General features: G+C 36.8%; 2 protein-coding genes across 5 annotated transcripts in view; one reads left to right on the top strand and one right to left on the bottom strand.

Annotated features, from left to right (window-relative positions):
• Window positions 1-608: 608 nt before the first annotated feature.
• On the bottom strand, window positions 609-12,416 carry LOC106157869 (translocon-associated protein subunit alpha). Its single transcript, XM_013533654.3, has 9 exons — window positions 12,221-12,416; window positions 10,400-10,518; window positions 9,282-9,381; window positions 8,748-8,875; window positions 8,038-8,169; window positions 5,970-6,049; window positions 5,458-5,536; window positions 4,568-4,670; window positions 609-2,690 (listed from the first exon to the last, which is right to left on the bottom strand). The coding sequence occupies exons 1-9, from the start codon at window positions 12,294-12,296 to the stop codon at window positions 2,599-2,601; spliced, it is 909 nt and encodes a 302-aa protein (XP_013389108.1). The 5' UTR covers window positions 12,297-12,416; the 3' UTR covers window positions 609-2,598.
• Window positions 12,417-12,469: 53 nt separating this feature from the next.
• Window positions 12,470-26,286, top strand: part of LOC112042664 (uncharacterized) — a 174,367-nt gene continuing 160,550 nt past the window's right edge. For 3 of the 4 annotated variants that reach the window (XM_087011774.1, XM_087011775.1, XM_087011771.1), the window contains exon 1: window positions 12,470-12,606. The gene's annotated coding sequence lies outside the window, so the exon portion shown is untranslated. Of the gene's footprint in view, window positions 12,607-21,973; window positions 22,043-26,286 lie in introns of those variants that run through there. The other variant, XM_087011773.1, reaches the window with a different exon arrangement.

Genomic DNA, 26,286 nt, shown 5'->3' with positions numbered 1-26,286 from the left:
AATTACTCTCATAATGGCTAATTTTCATTGCATGTAATCTGCACTTAAATTTTTCAAATGTGGATGTGCTAGATGTTTTTTGTGCTGTTTTGTGGAGAGGATCAATTAAATATTTAACTCCATAGGCATCTTTAGGCTGTAATGGCATGCAACAACCTTAGCAGCTGGCCACCGAGGTCTCAGAACTTTGAGGGTGCATTCACAATGAATCTATCGTACTAGCTAGTCTGCACTAACTCCACAGGGGCTCTCCCTAGATGCAGTCAGATGAACACACACCTTCCTATTGTGGAGTGCAAATAGAAAAACTGGGTATTATACAATTACATTGGAAAAAAGAGGAAGGGTGTTCATCTGATTGCATTCAGTGAGTCCCCGTGGAGTGAATGCACACAAGCTAGTACAATAGATGCATTTATGAATACCTAAGATGGTCTGAGCACGACAATATTTGGGAATGACAGCACTCGAATGTGGTAAGACATCAGTCTGTGACAATACAACTAAGAAACTGATGGCAATTTAGTCTCTCACTGAATAATATAGATATAATAAAATGGACACTTTTTTCACATACTATGAATTTTTAATTCACCATAGAAAAAAAGTACTATTTTACTCCTTTTATTTCTCTTAGCTGCTCCAGTTTTTCAAAGAAATGAGCAAAATTTAAACATTGCATGTACAATGGCAATAAATGAATACAATATTATATGGTATACATTTACAGAGAAGAAATGTCACGAACAGTTATATTCTACGTGAAATATGTAGCAAATGTCAACATTATCAATACTTCGAACAATGTCATTGGAATTCAACAGCAGCACAAATGTCCTGCAACACAGGAAAATGCAATGAACGCAAATAATTATGTACAAAGCATCAGAAGTATGACTGTGGTAATGAATTTGACAAATCGTGAGCCAACAGCGTATTAAATCAGCCTGGGTACGTTTATTAGTAACAGTGACTACTACAGATCATGAAAGTGAAACTCACATCTAGGCTCATCAATTCTCACTACTTTTGGCATTGTGCAAATCATGTTTTTTTTAGAATCTGTGCCAAATTATGTGGAATTTCCCCATTGCATGTGATAATAAAGCAATGCATGTAGGCTAAATCTGACAACATACCCATCTGTTTCAAAATTCCCTCATAAAAAGCACTTCCTTCTTTTAAAGAGCCTCAAAAAGAATTGGTCGTAAATTGACAGCCAGGATAACAAATTTTGTACCCATGATTCAAAGAAAGTTTCCAGAGAAGTGAAGAATATGCTCAATTCTGGGAATGTTACAGATATATTATGGCATACTATATTTTCAAGTGACAGCACTCTTCGCGGATTATGAAAATACTACTTCTAACAAGAGAAAGAATAAATGTTTATATGATTACTTACTCAAAGCACCATCACCGAGTCTAACACATAAATCTTGTCTTTAAAAAATATCTTACAACAATTCAGGAGATCATTTTATGTTAGACTCCATGAGACACCCCCCCCCCCCCCAAAAAAAAAAAAAAAAAAAAAATTAACTTGCGTCTTTAACTGTATTCAGCTCCTCTACACTGGCCTTCTAGCATGTGGAATTATGGAGCAATCAGTTCCTCTTTTAAGCTAAACATTTTTCACTTTATAATCTCCAAAAGCAAAGAAACAATTAAAAATACTTCATCAGGGCCAAATGTAAACATTTGCATTGACAAATTAGCAACAGTCAATAAATTTTTAACTTACTTGTTACTAAAGAAATGTCAATACAAAAATTTCATTTTTAAAAAAAAGAACTGCTGCTTCTGTGACAGAAGGCATCTTTATAAACTTGACAAACCCTTGAATATGGTAAAGCACTAGCCCATGAAGTTATCAGATATGAAGTTGTGTAAGTACATGAAAACAGTTGATGTGCATACAATATATTTCTAATTATTCAACAAAGAGATACCCTAAAATGGGTTAATAGAACTTCACCTCACAATGCCTTGGACACAACTCATAGTTAATTGCAATGGTGCAAGTTAGACCTACCATCAGCTTTCAAGTTGCTTTCAAACTCGACACTTTTTTTCCAAAAAATAACCACAGCAGCTTCAAATAAAGCATCTTTTAACATGGTTGTGTTCAGTGAGGTTTTACCTTTTAAATTTCAGGTACCTTTGAGACCAATACCAGACTGAAGTTCATCACGAATTGCACAACTAGGCATATTTTTCCTTTCTTTTATTATTTTTTTAAAAATAGTTTTTTAAACTAACATTCTGCATTTCAATTCGTGCAAAATGTATCCAATGAATGAAGACATCACAGGGCTTTGATGGTGCAGTATTTTTTGTCTTTGTCATATTTGTAGAAACATTCATTCAATTACACATGCGATATCTTCCAATTATTGGTACAAGTTGAAACATTCAAAATATCTAGCTCATTCCATTCTGCTCTTGAACAACTGACCCTCAGGTCCCATATGGCATTCCGACATTTCATTCTTTGCACTTGAATCTTTAACATTTGGTGGCCTTGTGACAAGTAACAATTCTTATCTCCTTAATTTTTTTTTATAAATATCAAATTCTAGACATTTTCTTGCTCTCCTATTCATCACCAGCGCCTGATGCTCTTTTTGTACGCCTCTCTCTGGGGGACTGTCTTGGTGACTGCTTCGGAGACTTACGTGGTGATTTATCTGAAATGGAGACAAGTATATACTATTAGTTCAACAGTGACAATGGTCATAGAGCAGGAATAGTTTATATCAATTCAGACGAGTGAACAATGTCTAATAACAGCAGGACTTTCAGACTGCCAGTTATGAAAAATTTTGGCAGACCGAAAGGACTTTTTGGCTGTAAACTCAAAATGGAAGTTTTAAAAATTGTTGCCATCAGTACCTTGGACTGACTGAACAGTTTTCTATTGGTTCCCAGGAAAATTATATAGGTCATAACAAACAGTTGCAGTATGTCTGTAAACTAAAAGCAGGGTTCTCCCCATGCCTTTATAGCGTATCGGCACCGATACGCATCTCTTTTTGCCGATACGCATCACTTTTTGCCGATACGCTTCTTTTTTGCCGACACGATTCTTTGAACTCCGATACCCTTTAAGAGTGTGTGTGTGACCAATGCCTTTAATGCCTTTATTCCTGACAGTAGTGACGTAAACGACTTGTGTGCGTACTTGGATCTCTTGTGTGCACGTTAAGTTGTTTATTTTTATTCTGCCTGGCGCAGTAATACAAGTATTAACTTCTCATGTTGAGGGCGCGGGACCTGCGTCCTGACAAGTTTTGAATATCAACATCCGCTTTAGGTTTGTCATCAATGTGATTCTGTGAGATTTGTTTGCTTTATCTGTATTTTTGGAGAAATATAATAAATAGTCTATCCTTCATGTTATTTTGACTGAAGAATAGTAGCAGTCGTGATCATTTATAAATAAATGTATCCAAGCGGCAAGAGAAAATATCAGAAAAGATGCAACGCTATTTTTACATAAGCGCCTGTCCGGGACAGGTAAAAATTCAGCTCGGACAGGTGCAGTGTTGGCTGTCCGACAGACAGGTCATGATTTATGAGAAATTTGGAGCAAAAATCTTTTAAAAAATCATTTTTGATGGATACCAACGTCTTTTTGTCTCCTCCTAGACGGTACTGAAAAGAGTGACCTACTTCTGGCACAAAACACGTGCAGTCGCAAAACGAAGTCTGAGCAAACTTACAGCTAAATTATGAAAGTGAAGGGGTCCCCCATATAGATAAACGTCCCAATAAAATATTCGTCCCGATAGATACGTCTCTATACATACACGTCTCAATAGATTTACGTCTCGTTAAATTTACGTTCCGATAGATCCACCAACAGATTCCTATAAACCCACGTATCTTTAGATCCAGGTACCGCTAGATCCATCTATCTGACATCGTAATCGGCTAAAAGGCCGATATCAACTTGTGATAGGCCTACAGGTATGAGGCTTTCGAGTGATAGTCTGGGTGCGAATACTGATCTACTTAGTGATCTGACTTCATGTATGTTCGCGTCTACACGTCTATCACACTCTAAAGTTCGGGAACGCGTCGTAAACATGAAACAGAACACATTTTAAGTGTGCAAATGTTAGCCCTGATATGTTGTAATGATTTAATGCCAGCTTCAGATTGCATGAAATTGCACCCTTTTTGCATGAAATAATGAAAATTTTTCCTCCGGAGGGCACATGCCCGGACCCCCCCCCCCCCCCCCTTTGTGCCTTGCTTTGCATGCTTCGGTACTCTCGCGTAAAAAAAATAAGGGCTATTTTCAAATCCTGGGGAGAACCCTGTAAAAGGCAATGCTAACCATTACAGCCGATCTCTCCAGCACTTAAAATATGTTTTTTTTTCATTAAAAGTATTTTCATTCAGGAAGTAAAGTAAAGCTTGATCCTTAGTATCCCTACATCTGCTATGCCACTGAACTAGGGTGTGAAAATACTTAAGACACTCACATTCACAACCCAGAACTTTGATTCAGGAGTTACAGTTTAATGTCACACTCCAATTCTCCTCAAGAGCGACTTACTTAGTGCTTCCAGCGTCTCTTTAGGGATCCAGTCGAAGTCTACATCGGCATTGTTCTGAGTTCCCATCTCCACTGCAGACTTGGGTTTGCCCAGTCTCTTCTTCTGTAACCACAAAATACTGACAATTTATAGACTACTACATGTTGGTAATATTTCATAGGGCATGAATTTTAAATCCAAAACTCAGTTAATCGGCAAATTGTTGAAAACAAACCTTGAAACATCCCATTGTTATTATGTGGTTGACAAGCAGGCATTATGGAGTCTAATGCTACCACGCAGAATCATGGAGACATCTAACTTAACCAAAAATTAAATTTCTTCATAAAATTACTTATAACTTGTACACTTTCCACTGTTGGGGTAGCGCTAACACTTGCCAATTTAGCCAAATGCTAAAACTGACTGAAATTGGCTAAACAAAAAGGTCTTGATTTGATTAATTTTAGTCAAATTAAAGCCATTTGGATAAAAAAACTGACAAAAAAGTGGTGATTTGGCTAAGCGAAAAAAATTGCCAGCGCTACCCCAGCACTGCTCTTGTGACAATGATTACTTCACCAAATAGAACAGAACAGTTCAGTACAGAAAAGGAGTACAAGCTTGGGTCCAATGCCACACAGCCTATGGCTGCGTTTACGCTGAAAATAGGGTTGATCCAACCAATGAGACCTTCTCTGTGGGTTGGCTATGGCTGTGTTACCATTGAATATAGGGCTAACCCATGCCAAACAGTATTTGGTCATGATAACATTGAAGAAAGATGGTGGGATGTCATTTGCTAAACTATATGCTAATCTATGGCCATGTTAAAATAAAAAAAGTTTACCAAAAACCCATGAGATATTTCAACCCTTTTCCGGATATATTTATTGATTTGTTTACTTACGCCAAAGGTTGCAACTAACTGCTGTGCTCCTACCAACAGCAACACGGCCAGAGCTGCTAATACAACATACAGGAAGAAACTAGAACAGAGAAAAATAAATCATTAACAAACTAGTCAGCATAGATATTGCTAAACATGACGTCTGAGCAAGTAAAATTTCTCAATCTACAGATTATTACATTTTAATTTTCAAACTCCTAAAAGAGTAATGTAATTTTGCATATTTTTTATGTGCTTCAATGAGAGTAAATTTATATCAACTACAACAAGGCCTTTGTTACATTAAACAATCAAAACACAGGGCCTTATATGTGATTCTTCACCTGTGCCTATCCTTAATCTAAAACTATTTGAAAACATTTTCACCGCGCCTGAAAACTTGAGTAGCATCGTAAAATTTTACTCAACGCCATTTTTACCCAAGGAAATGGTAAATGGTTTTCAAAATTGGCAAATAACAAAACTGCTCCTGTGGCATGCAAACTGTCATGGCTGAACATCCTGGTACTTACGTTTCCCCATCCAGTCCTTCATCAGATTCCACAATCTGCACAGTTTCATTAAATACAGCGTCTTGGAAGTAGTTGCCTTCCTGCAATGATTGAGTGAAACATAGATGAGACCAATTCAGCAAGTACAGTAAATTGATGAATGAAAATACATTCTGGTATGTTTCCTTTTGATAAATTTGAACCGTGTCATTTTCCCATATCTATTCTGTCCCTGAGGCCCGGTCAACAAAATTTCAAAGTTCTAGCATCAGAATTTAAATTTGAAAATCACATTTTTGTGAGTATAGAAAAAAGTGAGATGTTGGCAACTGGAAAGTAATCACATGAGGTAACCACATGCATTTTCAGACATTGGACTGGATGTATCTTGACAACTTGATTAATATACCAGTTATTAAGTCACCAGCAGACCAATTAGCCACATTTCTGATGTAAAAACACAGAAAATAAAATTTATCAAAATGGAACTAAACAGACTCCCCCCTGCCCACATTCCCAAAGAGAGAAGCTTTTTGCCAAAGATTGCCAACCCTCGAGAGTCAGCTGGACAAGGCAGCCTTCCATTATTAGTCTACAGTAATTACTGTTATCTACATGAGGTATTATTGCAGTGAGTAAAGTAAGCGTCCATAATATGAAATTGGTTTTGAGGCTTAGCATTAGGCATGTGAACTTAGCAATTTCTTTGTCAAGTGCACTTTAGTCAGCTCAAATTCTTTGAAGTTGTTGCCAAGACCAATTTTGATTTTAAATTATTTCTGAACCAGGTGCCAGTGGCACATTTATACCAAGCAAGCTATAGACCAGGTCCAAGAACAAGTTTTTATATGCATCTAATGTCAGAGATTCCTATAACCCATACTGCATATTGAGGCAGCAGTGTCTCAAACTACTCCGATTTTATTTCTCTAGCAAGTCTCTAGGAAGTTCAGGAATACAGTGATATCTCCTGCTCTGCTGGTACTTGCATTAATTTATTATACACGAGACATGGTTTTAGGTTATAAGCAAAAGCTAGGAAGAAATGACTTGATGGTCTTGCAACTGGGGGTCTTGGATTGATTAAAGTGAAAAAAAATATGATTTAAATAAGACACAAAATCATGTCTGATACATTTTACACCTTATCCCCTTTTAACAGTATTTTGATGGAAGCAGGTAAAGATATGTGGGGAAAAAATAAAAGCATTTGGCTAAGTAACTGAAAAAGAAGTGAAATGAACATATTTTCATAAATTTAGCTGTAATCAGGCATACTTCTTTTTCTTTTTAGCCATTTGCCCTAAAAAAAAAAAAAAAAAAAAAAATGAAACTACCAAGTGCCCGGTCAACTTCAAATAATCTCAAACTGTTTTCACATCTGGTCAAAACTCCCGAGGTGAGTGGCCTTAAGATCCAACAAGTTCCCTGGCACAGGGTTTATAGCTAACAGGTGTCAGGGTTGTACAACTGAGAAATGAGGACCAGTTTGAAATTCATAAAATCCAACTCAACTCTAAACTGGGTACACTACACAATGGCAGCAATACATCAAGCACGGAATGCGATGCTGTGATGTTTCATGTAATAAATATAAAGAATCGTGCCAGCCCATGTATGATCTTACGTACAAGTTGAACTGCACTTCCACAATGTAACATGTGGCATGTTATGAAAATTGTTTTTTGATCTAACAAAAACATTTCTGAATAGCAATGATCACAGAGAAGTAAATATGTAGAAGACCTCCATACATTTCTTTGGATGTCCTATCAAGGGGTACCAAAAATATGCACTCGGCAATAAGACAAGGCAAAACTCATTTTTTACTTTTTTAAAGATGGAGGGAAGAGAGGGGGTAATAAATTATGTATCTTTATAATAATATTTCATATTTGGCAAGGTGGTAGCACAATTAATAAGATGTTTTGGGTGTGTAGTGCAGTCCACAACTCATTTTTTCTTTCTATTTTTTTCAGGGTGAAGGGAAAAAGGGGGTTATCTTTTATAATAATATTTCATATTAAACCAGTGGTGACAAAATAAAAATGTTCTGTGTGTTGGGTGTGTAATGGATTCCCAAACTTACCACATCTCTGTAATTCAGGTTGATAGATAATCCAAACGGTCTGCCATTGAACTGTTCGCTGGGGAAGAAAGCATACTCAAAAGTTGCTTGTGCCTTGGGTTCAACCAGCCTGTTGTAGCGGGCAGCAGTGAACTGGAAAAACAATGAAGGAAATCATAATCACTGATGTTTATCTTCCAATGCATCAGGAAAAAAATTGGACAAAGGCCCTGAATGTCACAACGAAAGCACTAAGGCTAATCCACAATTTCACTTTCATTTCACTAATGGTGAAGCCCTCCACAATCTTGTTAGTGATATACAATAGCAAATCATGCATCGAGAGAGATGCTGGAATGTTTTTTAAGCAATAAAAAAATCAGGAACTGCACTCTGCATGCATGCAACGTCTTTTCTGAACCACAGACATGATTTAATTATGTAGGAAATAAGATAAAATGACTTGAGGGCCGTATGAAAAAAAAAAAAAATTATCAGTTTAAATTAAAGTAAAAAAAGAAGTTTGGCATCAGTGACTATTTTCATGGAATTCAGTGTCATTAAAACACCTGCTCAGATTGAGATCAAAAGCTCTTTTGTCACAAACTAAATAAAAACTAATTGCTCCTGAAATATTTCGATGTGCAATCTGCCATCTTCTTCAGTCTTAGAGTTGATTTAAACATACTAAGATTAATCCCCAAGCTTACAGTGTCAAGTGGTCTACTTACGTTCTGGATATAAAAGCTGTAATCCTGGGGGTATCTGAAAGAGGCGTCCATGCTTTCCACGATGAAGTCCTTTTCTCCACTGTTAGCAAAGCCAACCAGAAGGCGCACCAAGCTGCCACCAAAGAATTCTGAAATAACAATGACCCCAACTTTACAAAAAGAAAATGTACATGAAGTAAATCAACAGAAAAAAAATAATAAGCACACAGGATCTAACTTCAAAAAGAGTAAACCAAAGATGCAGTACCATTTTTCACTACTCTCCAAGCTGGAAATGAAAATAAAGTTGTTAATGTCAGGGGAAAATCTGACACAGCAAAATACCAAAGCACTAGCCAGAATTTGTATGCATTTAAGCATTGGCTCTGCAATGCACTTGAAAATATAACCAAACCCAAAAATAGCTAGAACAAATAAAATTATTCAAATGATGGTACTTTCTGGGTATCTAAGGGTTGTGAATACAGGTTGATAAAAATTGATGACTCCTTAAACTTAAAACCTGTCATCATTATTACTCTCTCCCCATACTACCTGTGGTGGCACCTGCAGGCTTAGTGAACAGGAGGGAGGTGTCAGCATCTGGGGAAGGTTTTAGGGTGGCTTCTTCCTCCTCTTCTTCTTCCTCGTCACCCTGAAAATAGTGAATATTGTTAACTCATGTTATACAGACCACTGTGATAACTCTGTAAGACGGATCATGATCCTTCACAACCAATGACTGGAATAAAGGACTACCAAAAGTACAGATTTTGAAGAAACAAGCCATAGTGACAATTTGGGCATTTTTCTGTTAGCCACCCAACAAATTTCATCAAACTAATATCAAAGAACCAAGTGTTTGGTGCATTTTTAGAGCCAATTATTTAAAGCATTTGTTTACAATCCTACATGCGAACTTTAATCTAGGTTTTAATATCACCAGTCTTGTATTGATCATCCTTTCCCTTTTAAGACTCCCATTATTATCATATCCGTCTTTTCAGTCTAATATAAGAAACTGTAAACCACCCTCTTTATGTGCCTCATCCTCGATACCTTTAAATGACCAGAAATTATAGCTCGTCTTATTTGACCAATTTATCCATCTGTCCCTTGAAAATAATGAGACCCTTTTACCCCTGCTTCAGTTTTGTCTAACTCTGCTGGTCCTGAAACTTTTTCCCCGGGTAAATACTCTCACCCGCCACTTTCCCCTACTTTTCAATTCATATCTATAGCACACCTGGGCTCCGTATCTCGAAAGGTTCGCTATGTTGCGCACGTGTGCAAGTGTCTCGATTCCATAACTGATACTATTTCGAGATACGGGGCCATGGAATCGAGACACTTGCGCATGTGCGCAACACAGCGAACTTTTCGAGATACGGAGCCCTGTATTGTCTGAGCTGCATCAAAGCCTCCCCCCTCCCAATAAAAACTTCATCCATCCCTCACCTTGTCCGTCTGAACAGTTTAAGAGACCCCCTTCTTCCACTCCATTCCAATATAAACCCTATCCATTCCTCATCATGTCCATCTGAGCAGCTGCAGAGCCCTATTTCTCCCTTCATCCCGATATGAACCCCATCCATCCCTCATCATGTCCATCTGAGCAGCCGCAGAGTCCTATTTCTCCCTTCATCCCGATATAAACCCCTTTCATTCCTCACCTTGTCTGTCTGAGCAGCTTCAGAGCCAGTGTCCTCAGCACCCTCCTCCTCTACAGTTCCATCCTCCTCCTCGCCATCAACCACATCCTCGATCGGGTCCTCTGCTGCGCTCACCACTCCTGGAAACCACAATACAATATGTAATACAACACACAAGTGGCCAGTATCTGAACAAACTCCAGTTTAACTGGCACCTGGAATAGTGGTCAGTGTCAAGGTCAGTTCTAAGGTCAGTTACTGTTGATTACATAGAGCAAGGACAGTGATAGGATTTAGCATAGATTGGAAATGAAGGGTTCATTCACAAAATAAAGTTGTACTAGGTAGATCAATCTAATTCTGGGGGGACTATCGCCAAATGCAATCAGACTAAATGAATGAATCGCCTCCTAGATCAGCACACAAAAGTTAATCACATCCTAACTGCTCTTCTACTGCTGCTTCACTTTGAATTCCCCCTTAGCTGAGGGTTTAGATGGGCAGAGATATACAGTGTAACCATTCACTGGCTTGTACACTGACCTTCCTCTTATTATTTTCATTGTCCTCAACCTCTCTCTCTCCCCTCCAAACATTAGGATCAAATATAATAAATAACTTTCAACAATGCTGAACTTCATTCATGCTTGCTATTACATTTAAAAATCTCAAATATTTTTTTGCTAGCATGAAGACAGAACACTGAGATTACTGGATAAGGAGTAGATCTATGGCTCTATTGTCCTTCTATTAACATAAACCTGCCCAAAGACATTTAATAAGCAGCAACTGGTGGTTATTCTTATAAGCAAAGAAGGATACAGTTTAAGACTGAGTAATTCTACAATCTTAATATGATTTGCATTTATGCCACAACTTGACAAGGAACAAAAGAACCACTGTCTCAGTTCAAGTAATTTTACACTGTGTATAGTCTAACTTATTTTATTCCTATTTCACTGCAATATTACTAAATAAACACATGGCCTCAAATCAAAGTCTAATTTTAAAATAGTGTGCCTATTACCATATCAACTGCCATGCAAGTTTCATATCAACACCCCCAGGCCCTCCCAACCCCAATTTAATTTATAGAAACCCTGATCAACTGAATTGTCCAAAGGTAAAACTCCACATACATAATCCATTCACTGTGCTGCATCTTCAGATATCCTATTAAGACATGACCTGAGCCCCTCCCCAATGTTTCTCACTAAAATATCTAGTTTTTCAATGTGAAGGTATACTGTGAAGAATATTAATATGAGGCAGTGTGGTTATGTTCCTACGTTCAAGTGAATCTAACTATCTTAATGAAAAGGATAAAGATTGTTCTTTGAGGGTGGCAACTTGAAATTTCAGCAGTTCATCACTGGAGGTGAATTACAGGGGATTGTGTGGCCGAGATGTGCAATAATTTACCAGGCAATAACACGTTGCCAACCATTGAATCCTAGTGCATTTCATTAACATGCCTAAGCGTTTAACTATGATACATAAACAGATCAGAGCAAAACTCAATGAAAGTTAACAAAACAAAACTACAACATGTACAATTTTGTAGCAAATGGAACAAATATTTTCTTTTCATCAACAGCTGCGATACCGATGACCTGGCAACCGATCACATACAAAACCCCTCTTTAAACTGATTTTCAGACAAATTGCAAATTTGATACGGTTCAGGTGACCTCTAGTTAGACTGGGGGTAAGAAGAATTTAGCTTGATTGCAACAATTATTCTCAAAAAGACTCAAGATCGGGCACAACTAGGTGAGCAACAGGTGCCACGTATGTTGTTTACGGTACACGTAAGGATACCGGCTTCTTAAGATCACTTACCATTTCCAGCCAGCATGAAAGTCGATGGTAATATCAGGAGCAAAAGCAAGAGGAACTTTCCTAGAAACTTTGTCATTGTCGTTGAAGTCTTGTCTGGCTGTTAAAGAGGTTAGATGGTACCAGATTTGAGCATCTATCAAACCTGGAAATGTGGCAGACTCCACACAAAACCGGAAAAGGAAGGTTGTTTGAAGACGAGGCTTAACTTACGTGCGCTTTTGCCAAGTCATGTGTCATATGATTGGATGGCTGTTAACACATTACGTTTATTATTTGTAGTAAATTGACCAATCAAAAGTCGGTTAACAATCAATTTAATGCACTAATGACATAGTTGAAAGGTGCTTCCCGGTATATTTCAGCTGTTTGGATAACCAGCTGCACCGGTAAGTGATTAAATATTCTTGTTTTTCAATCAGACAGTGACAGAGAAGATGAGCAGGCTTTAATCTGGGTTTGTCAGCTAAAGCTTACAAACTTAAACGTAAGCTGACAGCTCAGCTGCAGCAGAGTTTTTAGTTGTTAGAAACTTTTTCGTCAGGTGGTTTTTCCTACTAAATCTGAGTGCATGTCTAGGCAGAGTGCCATAGGTGACAAGCTTATCGGTGATCCGTCAAAATATTTGCCTGGATACCAAAACTATTTACGCTCACACAGGTGTTGCGAAAGAATAGTACGCTTATCACGTGCGATCTAACTTTTCACGCCCTGGGGGTGCAGTAGAAGTTACTTTTGATAATTACTTCGACTTATTTGAACGCGTATAGTACTACTACTAGCCATAAGAGCCTTAATTAATGACGCGAGGGTAAACAAAATGCTTAATGGCAATAGAGATTCATGCATGAACGTCACGAGGGAATGCTCAGTGCAATCCGCCACCCCTCATTTTTTTGGTGCCGTCACTGGAGAGATATATCTTTATTTGTGAACCTGAACCCAGACATACCATAAACACGTGACCTCTGACCCCCTCGCTCCCCATGGCATGACTCAATATATGCCAAAGCAATCAGGGATCTGAATTGCATGCATGGTTGTTATTACAGCTTAAGTCTTTTGTCAATATGTGCCTCTGTCTCACCCGTCTCAAAAACGCCTCACGTCGTAAGCAGTGACTTAGGGTGTGGGGACGTAGTAAATCTTTTACTACGGCAAACAAACATTAAACATCAGTGCATGTAATTGATATGCAAGGGGGTTGCAGGTTGCTATTGATTGTGGCCCTGGCCATTGTGCTGAATGAATAACCATTGACTCCTAGGTTTTGTATTGTTCAAATAAATTGCACACGCATGGGGTGCCAGCTAAGATTTCAGCCTCGGCTCCCGGGCCAAGCCATTGACTGAAGTATGCTAAGAGTGTGAGTCATGCTCAAATGAGCACACACACACAGGGTCCCCGGTTAGCTGACTGGGCCCTGGACAGAGCCCGGTGCTGATCTCTAAATCTTGATCTATTTTTAGATAAGAAACAGGAGTTTGTTACTATACGTCTCCTTCCTTAGCTTCACTTTAATTCATGTTTTTTTATTTTCTTTTTGAAACTGATTATTACTTCTGTCGTAATTGTGAGATTTTTTGAAAATATGTTTGGAGATACGGAGAATAGTTACAATTACATATTTACCTTATGATTAAGCCGATATAATAGTAGATATTTCTTATTGAGGAAGAATATATTTTCCTAGTGGAAACTATCATGATTTTTTGTTGATTAAAAATCAAAGGGTGAAGTGATAATAATACCTACAGCAAGACCTTCATTATCTAGATCAACAGGTAGCTGTTTCCAGGCACTCGCACATTTATATCAAGCCGATAAGGCATTTATTTCATTGAAAAATGAAAAAAAAAAAAAAAAGATAGAATGCAGAGTGAATACAGGTGCTTGAGATAGTACGGTTCATAAATTTCATTTTTTTTCCCGCTCGCTCCAGCATGGTCTGTAGAACATGAACTAGCTTGAAGTTTTTGTTTAATTGAACTTGAACATTTCGCCATATTACCTTATGCACAATGCACATCTACACATATTGCAAACAGGTTTTTAAAAATTATCCTAAATTTTATTTGCTGAATGTTTTCTCAGGAAATGCATCGTTACTTTTAAAAAGTTCCACTTTGTCTTTTTTAACAGTCCTCATGCCATGCAGCGTAACATGACGAGAGGGTGCCTAGGAGTTGTGAAAAAACTTTTTTATTTTTTACGCCATATCAGATCTGTTAAACGGCATTCTCAGTTGAACTTACAATTGAGTGCATATTTATTTTTTTGTAATGTGACATACTGTTTAAGTATAAACATCTGCCAGAATTTAGCCCAGTCTGAAGTTGAAATGGCAAAGGATATATACATACCCCACCATGAAAAAAAGAAAACAAAAACAAAACAAAAAACAAAACATGTTGTAGCAGTAGGTTAAAACCTAGAAGCATGTCTTTGTTTCTCCCTGTCCCCTCCCCCCCCCCCCATCCCCTTTGTTTCCCCTTCATTGACTGGCTTGTTTAGACCGCATTTAGATTGATTCACATTTCATATGAGCCAGGTTGGTCCAACTTTGCTGGGGATTCCTCGCTGAAGCGCAATCAGTGTAATCATTGCCCTAAGACACAAAGGGATCCAGTTTCAGACTGGTCATTCTGCTTGCATTTTATTATCCAGGATAGTTAATTGTTTGTTTGCGTGTGGTGTGATACAGGGACACAAGAAAACAGTAATATCAAAGGCTTGAGGATACACACAGGGAAAACATCCTCCGTAAAAAAAAAAAGGCAGCACGTGAAAAAATATTTGTTGAAGTGCAGCTGTACCAGCAGTTTGTTTTATCTTCCAAGGTGCAATGATCAATCCAGATTTGTTTGTAGAATATCATAATCAGAAATAGGTCAAAGAGCATGTTTACAGTGTTCAGGATTAGTATGAAAAAATGAGTAAAGATAGAAGATGGAATAAAATGTACTTGAGTAATGCTAATAAAAAATAGTGTTCACTGTAGCATATAAATGATTTGGTTATTAACTTTCAGCTGGCAGTTGAAAGGGGTGATACATTCTTGGATGTACTTTTTATTTATTGCCCCAAAGAGATGCTATGTTAATTGTATAGGAGGTTTGTACTGCTAGGGTCATTCTAGGATTTTTTTTTTGCCAAAGTCAAATGATAAATTTTTGTTTGGTCAGTTTTTAATAAAAATGTTAAAAATTAATAATTGTAATGATAAGAAATAATAGGTAGAATACGAAGAATATATTTTCTGAAGCTTTTTGGTTAAGAATTCAATGATAATTTGGCAGATAATGATTGAAAACTTTTTTTTCAAAATTTTCAGTCAAGATTCTTTAAGCGTTGACAATGTAGCATGCTAGCTGGAGCCTAGTAAAGTTTATGGTTATATTACTATATATATCAGTTTTAACTGAAAAGGTTTTAGACTAACAATAGGAATTAGTGGACACCAGTCAGTTTATTGACCTCTTATAGCAGGGTTTGGGACAGGGGAGGGGGGGGGTGTCACATGGACAAGGGATTAAAATAAAAAGTGTACACATTTTATGTTAAAAGTTTTTTTAAACTGTTTTGCTTGAAAATAACTTGATTAGGACCTGAGAAGGTTTCAGCAGTGTTTCAGTGCTTTAGTACTGCTGCATTACTGGTACAAAGCTGGCAGTCCATAGAGTCTGAGGATGTCAGCAAAACATGATATACTAGTATGTCAAGTCACGCCACCGATTGTTCAAATTACACTGTGTCTGTCAAGGAAAATACAATATGGAGGACATGCCAGCTGAAAAAGGTCATTGTCGGTGAAAGGTTTCAAGTATGCATTGAAGACTGAAAAGCTGCAGCTTGTGTGTTGGAGTTCTCCTGTCAGATATTCATATATGATATATAGTCACTGTTGGTAAAGTCCGTACTGATAGAGATTTTCGTTGCAATTTCTCTTGAACAAATTTTAAATACCTATTGGCTTTGTTTTAGAAGAGTGGTTTTTCAGGTTTTGGACAATTTTAAAGAAAAAAACCAAAATCCTTGAATTCATGAAGGGAGGCGTGTGAGAGTAGGAGAGATCATTACAGGATTAAACGGCCTTCCTTTCATGTAGGGTCCGCCATATTCGATCCTTGGATCAGTTGATACTCGGATCTTCTATTCTGAATGTCCCTTTAGTGATGTCTTAGACCCCATTTCCGGAGATAAGATCGATCCAACTAGATCGACGTAACTCCCTGGGGGTTCACGCTAAATAGCTGTCAGCCGAGCGGACACGAAAGTTAATTACCCCCTTACAGCTTGTAGTAGGCGAGACGGACATTTTAGCCGGATTATCTGACAGTAATCTAGTGAGACTCCCCATGGGGATAGATCAATATAAAATCTATGGGAATGCGCCCTTAGTGACATCAGTATAAAAATATAGCTGTGCAAGATGAAATTTATAAGTGACACGGGGTATGGGAGGATAGGGTCTTTATTTGATAATTATTCACTTCACTTGAAATAATATTTGAGTACGATTGTAAAGAATTTTAACTTGGAGTGCTTAAGATGCATAACGACACACATATTAAGTCATGGTGGTAAATTACACAAGCAACAAAGACCATAAAATTTTCTCTCCCTTTTCACCCCCCCTCCCCCAAAGAATTATTTTCAGATATTTTAATGTATAAAGCTAGCACACCTGGTAGTCTATGGATGATGGGTTATTTGATGCCATTGAGCTGTCTGGGCATATCATAATGCAGACCTCTTATAATACGCATGGCAAATATTGCCTACTTTCATGTCTGTAGAGTAAGCCACTATTAATGTAAATACTTAAGTCGTACTTTCACATTCTTCATGTGTCATTTCATTGAACTGCTGGGGGCCTGATGGTATGTACAATACCTACGCCAGGGCCGGGCGACACAAAAGAACTTGCATAGAAAGCAAGTTTTTTTCTTAAAGATGGCTAAATTTAGTCTACTTTCATATGGTGTTTTAGATCAGTTGTAGTTCACTATTTTAATAAAAATTAAAGAAAAAAGTGTCTGTTTCAAATATTCAGTATTTTTTGCGCACCTGGACCAATATATCCTGAGATGAAGTAAACTAATTTTTTTTTGGTGTTAAAGATGCATATATATTAAATGAGTGCTATTATTGTTGCTCAACCCAACCAAATGCCACCAAATAGTTTCAGATGGTAAAACTTAAAAATTTTGGAGTTTTGTTACATGATTTCCTGAAAAATTATATTTCCACATATTTCCTGCTTACTTTCCATGCTTTATGGACTAGAGGGAAAGTAAGGGGGGCAGATTCACAAGAAATTTAAAGAAGGCATTTTTTTTTTTTTTTTGGCTGCTGGAGAGATAATATAGTTTTATTGTTCTTGTTGTGTAAGAAACTGATACTAATGATTTATATATTCCAGAGTATAAATTATAAGTGTTTCTTATGTATAGATCTTTAAAGGTTAAGTTTCGGCCAACTTTTATCTTAAGCTCTTTTGTTAAATAGCCCAGAGATTGAGAAGTATTGATGACTAGGGACTTATTGCAGACGGAGAATGTGTGTGTTTATGGCAAAGGCATGATTGTGTCACAGGATTCCATATCAATAATCTTGAATTAACTTGGAAGTTATACTGTAGTATAATTGTAATTAATGTAAAATAATTACCTTTTCTTTCAATTGTTGTTTTCTTCCTTTTATTGCTGCCAGGATATCATATTTGAAAAGATGGTAAGTTTTTTACAAATTGCCTGTTGCGTATTGGTTGGTATTGTAAAGAAATTGTGTCTCTTTCTGTGTTGTGAGGTGGTTGATGTAACCAACAGGACTGATGGAATACTACTGCTGGTGTTGTTCTTGAAAAAGAAATTTGTGTCTGTGTAGTCATAGTAACAGGCCCCATTTATAATCAACATGTGCAGGCTCAACTTATTTCTTAACCTTCTTTATCTCAGCAGACTGTGTTACTCACCATAAGAAGACAAACTGATTAGTCTGCTGCACACCACAACTGTAATTGAATTAAGTCACTTGTAGTTAAGTCAGGTTCCTATGGTTTGACACTGTACTTGCTGTCAGCTGAGATCGTGTGCACAAAGTTATATAGTTCTATCTTGACTGGAAATGAGTCATATTTTATGGCATAGTCCATCAGGATCACAGGTGCCTCTTCCTTCGTTACACTGTGCATGAAAACCTAAAGAAAAAAAAATGAAACCTGTATTTTATTTAGTCTTAGCATGTAGTTGTGTTAATACGATTACTTCATGGTTATTTATACTGAAAGTGCTTCCAGTCACACACTGTTTTACTTTTTAAATTTTGGCTTTTGAACAGAAAAATTATTTTGTAATATTTGATTGACCTTAAATCCAAGTTGATCTGCGAAGAGGAAGTTTATACAGGACATTGAGGTGATGACGCCTCTGCAGGCACTTTCTGTTCTCACCGCCTATCAGCAAATGCTGCCACCTTGTTATTAATTCATGCATGTTTGTCGTAAAAGTGACACCCCCTGCGACCTTGTGTAGTGGCCTGAATCCAGGTATACGTAGTCGTAAGGTCATTGTGTGCACGTTTTCTTCCTACTGTCACACTCCACCCACTGCGACTGTTGTAATAGTGATGAAATGTTTCATAGGGTAAATACCTGGTATGGGACATGCCACGTCGTATTTTCCTTTCGTAACTTTCATTTTTACCTCTGCCAAGGTATTGTTTTTGTTATAGTTTGTCTGGCAGCAACTTAACGCAAAAGAGTAATAAACAGGTTTTGATGAAATTTTTAAAGATATATCACAAAGAAGCCAAGGAAAAAATAATAAAGGTGGTGATCCATTGATTAATTAATTAATTAATTAAGTCAAAAAGTAATAAACAGCATTTGATGAAATTTTCAGGATAGGTCACAAATGGTCCGAGGAAGAAATAATGCGATTTTGGTGATGAATCATTAATAAATTAATTAATGAATTATTAATTTTTAGTTAATTATGTCAACAAGTGAAAAATAGATTTTGATAAAATTTTCGAGATAGGTCACAAATGGCCAAGGAAGAAATGATTAAATTTTGGTGATGACCCATTAATTAGTTAATGATTATTAATAGTTAATTATTTGTCTTGGGAGAAATCTGTGCTCTGAGTTTTTTGTTTTTCACTGTGAACTTTTTTAATCTCTTTATATGTCATAATAAATAAATGGATCATAATAAAAATCTTTTCATTTCTTCCTTTGTCCTTATCTGACCTATCCTGAAAATTTCATGAAATTGGCCGATTTTTAACCTATAAATAAATATAATTGTTACTTCCTTGGCCCATTTATGACCTATTCTAAAGATTTCACCAAGATCTGTACATAATTAATTAATTCAAGTATCATCACCAAAATCTAATCATTTCTTCCTTGGGCCATTTGTGACCTATCCTGAAAATTTCTATAAAATCTGTTCATTACTTTTTGTGTAACCCTCTACACAGACAAAGGCACTAACAGTAATGGTAACGAAAACATTACCTACTCCATTGTCAGAGAAAATAAGAAAAAGAAATCAACTTCTGTGTATACCTCATCTTAACTGTCCTAAAGTAAATTGGATGAAAGAGAAATGGTAAAAAGTTAATGGAGGAAAAACAGTGTGGGTGGGAAATGTTGCAGAGGGGCATCAGAACTGTTTCACATTGAATACATTTTTTACCTGAGTATAATGGCTTGTTTACTTGAAGATCTAAGTTTATATTTGAGCAGACTTTATAACACTTCTGTGTCCTGAAAATTGTGGTTGAGAATAAGTAGGCATTGTTGAAGTCCCGTTTTCTCAAACTGACGCGGGCTGATATTTTTATCAAAAGAATTAATTTCAAATTAGTAACTAGATGGTTCAATCGGCTCCCCCACCTTTGTGACGTTATGAAAGCTAAATTGGCAGGTAGGAATGATGCAGATAGAATTGGTGTGTTGTTTTTTTTTTTTTAATTTATTTACTAATACAGATGGATTATTTAAAAAGATTGGTGTCTTGATCCATAACCATACAAAAAAAACAGAGCCTATCTGACAGAGATTGATGGGTGAAGCCTCGGAATGCTAGTATAACCTAACATTTGTCATGCCTAATTCACAACAGTTAACATTACACACCTACAGAGCTATTGTATACAGTGCATGATCTAAATAATAAGATCATAGCTCTACCAAGAAGGAAATTTAAGTTGCGTCATATTGTAAAACCTTTTTTTGTCCCACATATTGTTTAGTTTTTTTACCTTTGAACTTGGGGGGGGGGGGGGGTGAAGGGTGGGATTGGGGGTGGGATAAAGAGAGGTTATAAATTCAGTGGGGGTCCCGGGTGGGTGGGTGGGTATAAGGGGGTAAGACTGAGGCTCTGAATACAAGAGATGGGGCCTTTATTATTTTTTTTAAGCTAATAAAAACTCTTTGCCATTAATACCACAATGATAAGAGGTGCTTCTAAAACTCCAGTGTACTATAAAATAGTGATGTCACCTGGATCACATTGGATATAGTGAAATTATCATAGACGTGTTTATCTGAGACAGTTTATCATTCACCACTGGTTCTAATTACCTACACAGAGTCAGATATACCAAACCATTAAAAATTTCATAGGTATATTTAAATCGGAACCAATTTAGATCAGTGCTACACCAGGTCTCTTTACATTTGGGGAATTGATCACAGAAAATTTTGAGCTAATAAACTTGATATTCTAGAATTTGATTGCTGATCTCAAATAATCCCCATTAATGCTTACAACCAATACATAAAGTGTTTTGAAACTGAATAATCGGAGAAGTTGACTGTATGAGATACATGGTAGAGCAGACAAACGGGTATTTTTGAGGTTACAAAATTGTAAACAGAGAGAGAGAGACATCGAAAGCAGGTTAAGGTGAAAGTGGGAAGGAGGAAAGGGGGAAGGAACTGGCATGTTGTCGAAAACTTTACCTAACTGTGCCATTTTAAGTGAGTAAAAAAAATCTCTCTATCCCTTTCCCTCCCCTCCCCCCCTCCACCCCACCCCCTCACCTCCCTCCGTTACCCTATCCTGGTACCTCGTAAAATCCCAGACAGATGTCCTTGATGTATTGATATAAAGTAGTTTCATTTTACCCAGCTGAGGTTTACCTCCACTGAATGCATGACCCCACTGTGGACAGTGCGTTCCTCGTGGGGTCTACGAAAGCATGCAGCTCGTGAATTATTCAGTGCTACAAATTGTTTTGTGTAAGTTTGCATAAAGATATATAACAATGGGGGCATTAATTCCCTTTTATGACCTCGTGATCAAAGTGGTGCCATACTATGTGGACCACATCAATGGAGGCCCTGTTGGTAATGTTTTTCAGTCGTTTAATATCTCACGGCTGATTAGTTTTAACGTCAGGAAAAAATAGGGAAGCTATGAGAAACATCATTAAGCAGATTGATGTGAATTATGTTATCTTGCTGTTAATGTGACGAAATTTTGATAAGACAGAGCCCCCTTTTCCAGTGAGCTTACCATGATTTGTAAACCTTCTGAGTGTTTTTTTTTTTACTGCCATAGTTTATAGTAAGCTGTTATTACTAAATCATGCAGTCCTATTGTGTGCAGTTGAATGGCGGGCGGGGCCATTGAGTGTTGTTTGTTACGAGACACAATAGTAGAACAAATTATGAACCTAGAATTGAGTTACCTTTTATTTGATTTTTACATTACACTTTTTGAGCTTACTCTAGTTTCAACTTGCAGTTAGGCTGAAAGATCGATCAAGGCCCTACAACTTCTGAAATTGTGAAATCGGATGAAAACGGTAATCTACATTTATCTTTGATCAGCCTTTTGTGTGGTCTTTAATTGTTTTTGCATAATTTATGCTAAATGATAATATTTTTATCAGTGATGTCTTGAATTATAGTAGGAATCTTAAGGTGGGTCTATTTAAAAAAGTCACTGCATAGGATAATGTAGTCAATTTGTAGGTGCAAGTCAAAGCACAAAAGGATTTAATATGCTACTGGTGTGATTTTTGTCTATACAAAATTTTTTGGGGAGCGTGTTTGACTGGTTATAAGGGGAAATGTCTGTAATGAAAACCTGGGAAATCTGTCATATTTAAGAGGGACTAACGTCTTTGAACCGTAGCTTTGTAATCAAATTTTAAATCATTTCATTGTTTCATTAAGAACAACAGAAGACGGGGTACACCACAGGTATGCTGTTTGTAAGGGCGCATTCCCATAGATTTTAGATCGATCTATCCCCATGGGGAGTCTCACTAGATTACTGTCGGATAATCCGGCTTAAATGTCCGTCCCGCCTACTACAAGTTGTAAGGGGGTAATTAACTTTCATGCCCGCTCGGCTGACAGCTATTAAGCGTGAACCCCCAGGGAGTTAGGTCGATCTAGTTGGAGCGATCTAATCTCTGGGAATGGGGTCTAAGTGTACTTAGTACATGTAGTTTTTAACAGGTCAACATAATGAGTATTCACACATCAGGATTTCAAAAGATGAATTGCAATGAAGCATATTCTTTCTGATATTATATAAAAAACATTTACTGTAAGTTAAAAGTAAAATGTAAAACCTCTGGGCTAGATCTGCCCAACTGCAGTGTAAACCATTTTTTCCACCAAAGGCCTTGTGACCTTAAAATAAGGCAAACACCAGCTGCACATAAATCAACATGTTGTCATTTATCCAACTGTTAATAGAACCTAGTGTCACATGTATCCATTGCTCAGCTGCAACATTTGAGCCTTCTTTGATGCAGTAACTGGACTTTTATGATTTGCAAGGGCTCATTTAGATGTGCACTGAAAACATGTTCCAGTTGAAACTTTTTATGGACCTTTTTGGGTGGAGAAGTGCAGCCATGGAGGCCTCAAACTTTGAAGATGGTGGGATTGGGGCCACCACTTACCATTTAGGCTTTTTTGCAATGAAAATGGGAATGGTATCCCAACATGTAAAAGGTTTTCAGAAGTGAATATATGCATAAACCAAAGTGACAGGGATTCCATCGGATTTCATTAATTTCTAATTAAGTCAAAAGTTTGCAGAACTTGAAAGATTTTACAAGCAAGCATTCAGCTTATCCCAGCTATAACACAGTGCTTTTTTTCAATGTAATTCTTCACTTAACAAATTTTTTATCAGCTAAATGTAGAAGTTCAATATTTTTGAATATATAAAATATATGTACAGCTCTATTATTTACGCTTAAAAAATTTATATTATTATTTTCACCCAGATGCTGGAAGCATTTTCTTTCTGGTAATGACTCAATTTTTTCAATGGGGAAAATTGTGAATTTGACAGATACAGTATATTTTTTAAGTCACCAGTTCCTGAACATTCCTATGGTGGTTGCTACAGAATTGATAAGCAGGCTACCTGATAGTTCTGTTCTATACAGAAAAAAGCACCAAAATTCTTTTTATATGTAGAAAATATTTTACATGATTCCAAAATTATGTTTAAAAAAAATTGATAATTTTTTCTCCATTGAAAAGATCTAGTCATTACTCACTGTACCTGCCAGTGCTAGTAGGCAGTGGAAGCTGAAACAAACATCCACACCGTTGGTCACATGATTGCATGATTGTGATGTCATATCCGGAAGGGTCAATACATACCTTCTTTTGCTGGATGGCACTGTCAAAATGGTTGACACAAGATGAAACTATTGTTGCTTGGAATTAATGTTTCTTCTAAATTTTTGGACCAAGAAAAAAAATCACTTAAAAACCTATTGGTTTGGATTGATTGTGTCATTTGAACTGTTTGACACAAATGCCTAGTCAAGACAATTAACGATCTTTGAGGAAATGTGGTTGTCATGAAGGTTGTACTTAGACTGAGTTCCCATGCCTAGATCGATCCATCTGGATCGGTGTTTCTCCCTCGGGAGCTTCACTAAATTGCTATCAACTTAACCCGCTTAAATGTCTGTCACGCCTACTGAATCAGCCAGGGGGTCAAGACAGTTACCCCCAAACAGCTTTACTACATTTAAGCCAGTTAAGTTGATGGCAATTTAGTGAGACTCCCCAGGGAGATAGATCGATCCAAATATCTGTGGGAATGGTCCCTTAGACTTTAAAGCCAATTACTGACTTAATTTGGATAATCTTTTATCCTGTTTATATGTACTCTGTTTTAACTCTGTGCTTGAAAGCTAAGTAAAAAAAAGTACTGCAATCAAAAATTAATTTGAAACAAATTGAACAGTAAGGGCATAAGGCCTTGAAGAATGCCATGATTACATTGGGAAAAAAAGCAGCACAACAGTTATAACTCAGTTTTTGGCCTGTGTCTGAAAACTGAGCAAAGAATTTTGTAGTAAAAACCAAAGCGTTTAAAGTATGCGGGTGACTGTGTTGAATTCAATGCCGCACAACATTCCTTCCTTGTGTAACAGCTGGAAGAATGTCTTGTTTGGGTGTAGACATTACGATGAATTACACATTAACTACAATTTGTAGTAGCAGCTCTCATCCAAAGATTATCAAATATAGATTGTGATTATAAAAGGAAGGAGGTTATGCACTGAGCATCCAGCTTGTGGTACTGTTACTGGCAGGTTGAGTTAATTAATGCCTGAGCAAGATATGAAGCTACATTTATACAATTATTGTGAAAAAATGTGAATTATATACATGACATTTAGAAACTGGGTTTCTACCAATGGCAATTGAAATTAAAATGCTTGTGAATTCGATTTTGTACCCCTAAAACTGAACATTTCGAAATAAAAATTTTAACCAAATATAAACTAAGAACAAGATACTGGAATAGATAAGGATTAGTAAGAACTTATCAACTACAAAATTACCCTATCATGCTTTAGTTCTTCATCCAAATGTATGGTATGTTGATTACATCCTAGAAAGTATTGCATCAATTTAAGCCTTAGGGCACATTCCCAATGAAACTATTGGTCTATGTAGATCGATCCAACTCTGTGGAAACCCTCGTTGATTGCATTAAGTTTAACAGATTAACACTTCTGTTCTTTCCAACGTGCTTGCGTAATCACCATCTTTTCTGTATTCTACTCAATGCCAGGAGGAGGCGTTTTAATTTGTTAATCTGATTGCATTCAGCGAGAGTCCCAACGGGATTGAATCGATCTATGTAGAACGATAATTTTATTGGGGATGAGCCTTAAGTATCAGATATTTGTTGTCACTCAATAGTGAATATTGTAGATTTGCTTAAGTACTTCAAAATAGATTGTGTGGTTGATAAATACATTTTATCAAAGAGGGGATTTTTTGTCATTCTGTTGACTCATTCATTCTTGAAATATGTCATGTGAGTTTAATATGTTTATGGTTTAGTATATTCAGGCAGCAAGATAAACATACTGAAAATATAAAAAAAAAAAAGTAACAGATGGACATTTGGACTGGCTATTACGAAAAAATTTGCTGGACTAAAGGTCATTTTTATCAGACTGATTGTAAATTTAAAATGGCAGCTCTTAGAACTGTTGCTGGTTCTTTGAATTGACTGAACACAGTGATTTTTTTCTTTGCATTTTTTCTTCTTATGTGGTCCAGGGACCCCAGTTGTAAAACCACCATGACATTTCTTTGTTAATTTTTTTCTGACAGATCCAAATCCAGTCTGATTTCTCAGTTGTTTTACATATGGGATGGTGAGCTCCTGCTGGGTTGCAGTCTCCTGCATCAGTGATAAATCAGTTTGGTCCAACTGACATCAGTTATCATCTGGTTCTAAACTTGGACTGATTCATTCCTTGTCTAAATGCACCCATAAAGTCATCATCTGAACCTAAACTTGGACCGATTTATCCCCTTGTCTGAATGCACCTATAGAGCCGTTTGTGGTGCAGTCAGACCAAAATGGTTCATGATTTGGGTATTTGTGTTAAACTATTTTTATTGCATAACAGGGAGCACTTAAAGTAATTCAACTATGCTAGATGTGTTTTACATGACAAAACAGTCTATTTTATTTCATATGTTGAAAATCATATAATTAATAGAAGTCAAAAAGAAATAACAACAAAAAAGAGCCAATCAA

This window comes from Lingula anatina, chromosome 4, assembly GCF_051362555.1.
Source record: "Lingula anatina isolate TDL-2025a chromosome 4, LinAna3.0, whole genome shotgun sequence".
NCBI classification, from domain to species: Eukaryota; Metazoa; Brachiopoda; class Lingulata; order Lingulida; family Lingulidae; genus Lingula; species Lingula anatina.
The sequence above is the reverse complement of the archived record's forward strand: the minus strand, read 5'-3'. Positions and strand labels throughout refer to the sequence as shown.